General features: G+C 33.1%; 1 protein-coding gene across 1 annotated transcript; it reads right to left on the bottom strand.

Moving 5' to 3' along the window:
- Window positions 1-538: 538 nt before the first annotated feature.
- On the bottom strand, window positions 539-4,470 carry VIK (VH1-interacting kinase). The gene is made up of 11 exons (XM_089609888.1): window positions 4,019-4,470; window positions 3,827-3,901; window positions 3,256-3,372; window positions 2,784-2,878; window positions 2,414-2,534; window positions 2,116-2,195; window positions 1,820-1,879; window positions 1,618-1,739; window positions 1,422-1,507; window positions 1,224-1,339; window positions 539-953 (listed from the first exon to the last, which is right to left on the bottom strand). Exons 1-11 carry the CDS (start codon window positions 4,346-4,348, stop codon window positions 827-829), a joined length of 1,329 nt encoding a protein of 442 aa, XP_089466014.1. The 5' UTR covers window positions 4,349-4,470; the 3' UTR covers window positions 539-826.
- Window positions 4,471-5,615: the final 1,145 nt, after the last annotated feature.

Below are 5,615 nucleotides of genomic sequence, written 5' to 3'. Positions count from 1 at the left end.
TAATGTCAGCGACATACGATAAATAAGTTATTTCGGAAATTTAGGTGAATTTGAGTAAGAAATCACTGAAAATTCCCGATGTTTTTAATTATATAGAAAATAACATAAATTCGACAAGTAATGCAAAATTTTCAAATTGTGATTCAAGCCAGTTCAAAAACTTGAAGTGCATATCGGCCGAAGCAAATATTTGAGCCTGTATTTCTTTGAACAATAGTAAGACATTTTTTTACTGTAAAATCAAATCATCGCATTTAATCATTGGTTGTACCGAAAACCTCTAATTCCAAACAAAACGAGATAAATATTCTCTTATTTCACATCAGCGATGTAGTTCAGTTTCAATATTAGGCTCGTGATGTAGGAGAAAGGTCCATTAATCCAATGAACATTATCATGTAAGACTCAACTTCAAGGCAACAAAATTTCTTGCGCAAAAATCCATCATGTTATGACGTCTCACACCGGTCATAAAATGGCGTTTATGAGAAACATTATAAGCTTCATATTTTATTTATTTGAAATTCACAAACTAAACTGAATAAAATACACTTGGGATACTAAAAAAAGAAAGAATTAAAATCCAATTACAATCCAGTAGAGAAAATAAACAATATAAATTTATCTGGACAAACATGGTTTGTGATGAAAGATACAAGACTCCAAAGTCTGCAGAATAGACAAGTAAATAAAATCTATTTTTTAGATGAATCAGAATAGTCAAATTAATCACAATTCTTTCCCAGTTCTCAGTACTGACCCAGCTGAGAGGTATAGAAAAATAAGGCAAATCTACGTGTCTCTGACAGTTGACTGGCCTTAAGAATCAGTTATTGAATAGACTCCAGTGATGATCCGCGGGTAAGTTCTCCTTTATCTTCTCGAGTCTCTTGAGAATTTCCAAGAACGAAGGCCTCTGATTCATGTCCATGGCCCAACATTGCTCTGTCAATCTGAACCAGGGATGGGAAAGAAAAATAACGATTCAGATCGGGCGACAATCAAATTGGAGATTTTAATAGAATTAAATCACGAAAGAAACACAGCGTCTAGATGGTATTGAATGCACATAGACCAAGTAGATAGAGAGCTAGAAAAGCATATACGTACTCATTTTGAAATATATATATATATATATATATATATATATATATATATATCTATATATCTTTGTACTAATTTTACAAAAAGTTGAGGTAAAGTCAGAAAAATTTACGACTTACTCTCTCAAATCAGCAACGTATCCTTTTGAGCGAAACATAGGGCGATGCCCCTCAGACACATACTTGGCTGCCTCATAAGGCTCGTAATTCGATAGTGGCGGGTCTCCTTCGAGCATCTGAATTGGTCATGTTTTAAGTTTATCAGAAATTTTACTAGTGTTCCTGATATTACTAGTGGTGACTAAAAAGCTACATTACCTCGTAGAGTATCATCGCAAAAGAGAAGACATCAACCTTTTTATCGTATCTCCGGTGCTTGAATACCTCCGGAGCCATATACCGGTCTTTTGGTCGTTCCCATGAAAAATATTAAGGAGCAAACATATACATAAAATAAAATAATTATCCAAAGTTCTTAATGCGCCAAATACGGAACGTTACATTTGATACTTACAACTTCCAGTCTCGCCAGTCATTTTGTACACATCATGAGAGTTCTGGACCTTGATGAGCTTGCTCAAACCGAAATCTCCAACTTTCAAATGATCTGCACTAGAATTGACTAGAAGTACGTTCCTGCAGTGAATAGGAAAGTTTGTTCAAGATGCATAAAATGAGTTGCTTTGGTAATGTAATCCAAGAAATGAGCGACTCACCTCGGTTTAAGGTCTCTGTGAATAATGACATTAGGCTCATTGTGAAGATAAGCCATTCCCCTAGACAGAATAAAATTGCAGAGAGTCATATGAGCACAACAGTCATTTCAAAAGATTGCATGAACAAAAATAAAATGGGCAGTCCGTTAAATAATAGAGAAGCGTATATATACATATATAAGAGCAGCTCTGTGTGTTAGGAGAGCTACTTTTCACTCTTGTGCTCGTTTTGTGACTTTACGGAACTTAAGTAAGCACCTGAGAATGTCTGAAGTAAAAGATGTTGCATGACTAACCTGGCTATGTCCAATGCAAAGTTAATAGCTGTCGTAGGAGTAAGCGATCCCTTTTCCTTTAAGTACTGATGAAGATCACCCTAAAATAGTACGAGACATGAAATAATGAGCAGTAGCTTTGAAACTGTGAGAACTTCTTGACACGCGAAATGCAAGTTCAATAATCAGCGCATTTGCAACTATACATCAAAACGTGTTGTACAAGTAAAATCCAACATCATCGTTGTTACTCAGCAAAATACACTTTTTTTTTTCTTTTTCTCCTTCAATGACTTATAGGAAGTTTGAAGAAAAATACCCCTCGCAAAAACTCTGTTATTAACATAAGTGGCTTCCTTTCGGTTACAGCTCCAAGGAATTGCACAATGTTTGGGTGGCGAAGCTTAACTAGCAGCTTGACTTCATGCCGGAAGTCCTGACTGAATCATAAAAGTAAACAGGCAGATAAATTTTAACTTATAGGTACCAAATATACTGGACTAAGCTGCAACACTGTCCCACAGAAAAATTGGAAGTTCACTTGTTCAGTTATCAGTATCATATTTTTTGTTTCCTTTTCAAGCAAACAAAATACAAATCCTTTAACTCAGACAGAAGACTAAAAATAGGGAACCTGAGAGAGAATAATGTAACTATAAAGATAATAATGCATACATAACAGAGCTTACATTACTAATCTATCATCTGAAAGGGATGGAAGAATGCGCTTGACAGCGACTGGTGTTCCACGCCAATGAGCTTTTAGAATCTCACCGAATGATCCCTGCAAGGACAGCATCATAGGCATAATTCATTTACTGCGGTTACTAAGAAAGTACAGCATCACTGGTGTTCAATGAGAAATAACCACACTGCACATATAGCACATTCCCTTCGACTCGCTTGAGAAGATTCAACACACCCATGCAAAAGATATCCCGGTTTGATTGTCAGGAAAATAATTGCTTAAGGATTTCTCTTTCGCATTTCAAATAGAGTATGAGAAAATAAACTATAACATTAACAAAAATAAAAGAAGACAGAACTTATCTCATTTTCATTCTATTGAACAGCTTGGTATTGCGACTAAAATATTCAGGACTTTTTTTAGTAGCTTGAAGGTTATTATAAGAATCACCAGTACTATCAAACATTAATTACCTTTCCAATGATAGCTGATCCCGAGAAGTCAAGCTCGGAAGGTTCGATTTCCCAGTCACACTTGTTTGGAAGAGGAGGAGGAACAGGCTTTGGTTCAAAATGGCTTCCAGTTTGCCCCTGAAACGTGAAGATTGAAGCCTTAGAAATAATTGAATAAATAATAATAAAAGAAAAACTGACAATCATGAAGAAAGAATCCCAGTATTCGAAACAAATTCTTCACTTGAATGACACAGTAAAAGCTGTTACAATTGAGCATTACTCCAAATACATTTGAAAGATTAGAAACTTCTAGTCTCAAGGACTAGAAGAAAAACCAATAAAGTTTCTAAATCGAGAATCGTTGTGTATTTCATAACCTATTAAATTATATAATAACACAAAAACTCAATTAACTTCGCGGAAAATTTAGCCCTCCCAAAGGCCAACAAAGCTTCATATATCAACTCGAAGAACCAACTTCTTCGAGAAACAAAAATCCACAAAATAAACCAGAAGACTAGAAAAAAAAAAAAAAAAAAAAAAAAAAAAAAAAAAAAGAATTCAAAACCACATAAATGCGAATACTCACATAAGACAAGCCGCCGTATGATTTCAAGATCTCGATCATCGGATGTTTCTTAGCGCCCTCTGCATCAGCCAGTGGCTGTCCAAATCCAAAAAAATAATATATATTATCAAGAATATCATCAACCAATCAATCATCGATTAATAAAAATAAAAATTACAACAATTCAATATCGAGAGAGAGAGAGAGAGAGACCGTGTTCTTCCATCGATCTTGGGCGTTGACGTCGGCGCCGAAGTCGAGGAGGCATTTGGCGACGTCGGTCCAGCCGTGGAGAGATGCCACGTGGAGCGGAGTTCGGCTGTCATAGTCACGAGCGCTGATGAGCGAGCGATCCTCTTCGAGAAGCTTCTTCACGGCCGTGGCGTCGTTCTGGTGAGCGTGCCATAGGATCAGCGACGTTTTGCTCACCCTCGCTTTCTCTTTCTGTTTCTCCGACGACGACGCCGACGCAGACGCCGGAGAACCTCCCTTCCCTCCTCCTCCTCCGCCGCCACCGCTCTCCGTCGTCGTCTCAGAGCTCATCGCGATCTCGATTGATATTTCTCTCTCTCTCTCTCTCTCTCTCTCTCTGGAGTTCCTCTTGGGCAAGCTGACTTTTGGTCTTTCGGAAAATGGAATTATATCTATTATTATTCTTAATTCCACATCATATTTTTATATATATATATTGCAGGCAAAATACTTAACGTTCATAGACTAGTAGACTCTTAAGTTGGAAGAAAATACTTGACAACCTCATATCTAATGAAAAATTAATATTTTTAAAATTAATTATATCATTTTATAATATAAAAAAAAAATTAAAAACAAATCCTCATTAGTATACAAAAATCATTGATTTTTCTTAAAAATAAGTAAAAATTACTAATATATCATTTTATAATTAAGAAAAACAATTATAAGAAAAGAAATTTCTCATCATTGATAAACAAAATTATTATGATAAATGTTTAATCAATTTTAAGATAAATTAGTGATAAAAAAAAATTATTATAAAATAATATAATTAATTATAATTTTTTTAACAACAACTATTCTTAATTTATTTTTGTTTTATAAAATGATGTAGTAAAATGATTAATTACTTTTAAGAAAAATTATTTAAACAAAATTTGTATTCTAAAATGATAAAGTTAATGTTTAATTATTTAAGAAAAAATTAATGATTTTTATATACTCAGGATATATATATTTTTCTTTTGAACTGTTTTGTATTATAAAATTATATAATTAATATTTAATTAGTTTTAAGAAAAATATTAATTTTTCATTAAATCTAAGATTGTCACGTGTCTTTCCATCTAACTTAACGGCCTAAAACGTAACATTATGTATTTTTCTCACCGAAAAAAATGAGATATATAATTATGATTTTGAGAAAATATTAAGTATTTTGCCGCTATTAACTCTATTTTTTTATGGATTATTTGAAAACAATGCGTATGTGGAATGTCTGATGTCCACATCTTTTTTGTAAGAGATAGTTGTATATAGTTTACTAGTTTTTATTTTTATAAGTAATAAGAGAGATAGACATAACTTATTTAAATTTTAGTATAATTATTTAAAAATTAAGAAAATATTTAAATTAAAATAAGATGCATACGCTTAGGTGAAACTTATATATGAATCGTGTTAAAATTTTATTTGAATTAATTGAGTTGTAAATTTGTTCCATAGTTTAGTGAAGACTTTTTAATCATATATAATATTTTTAAAATACAAAAAAATACAATAAAAAAAAGCAAGCACATGCAACGAATGAAATTTAAATGGTTATATATAAATA

Source organism: Urtica dioica, chromosome 3 (genome assembly GCF_054948205.1).
Source record: "Urtica dioica subsp. dioica isolate 48M chromosome 3, U.dioica_male_clone48M_v1_H2, whole genome shotgun sequence".
In the NCBI taxonomy this organism is placed as follows: domain Eukaryota; kingdom Viridiplantae; phylum Streptophyta; class Magnoliopsida; order Rosales; family Urticaceae; genus Urtica; species Urtica dioica.
The sequence above is the reverse complement of the archived record's forward strand: the minus strand, read 5'-3'. Positions and strand labels throughout refer to the sequence as shown.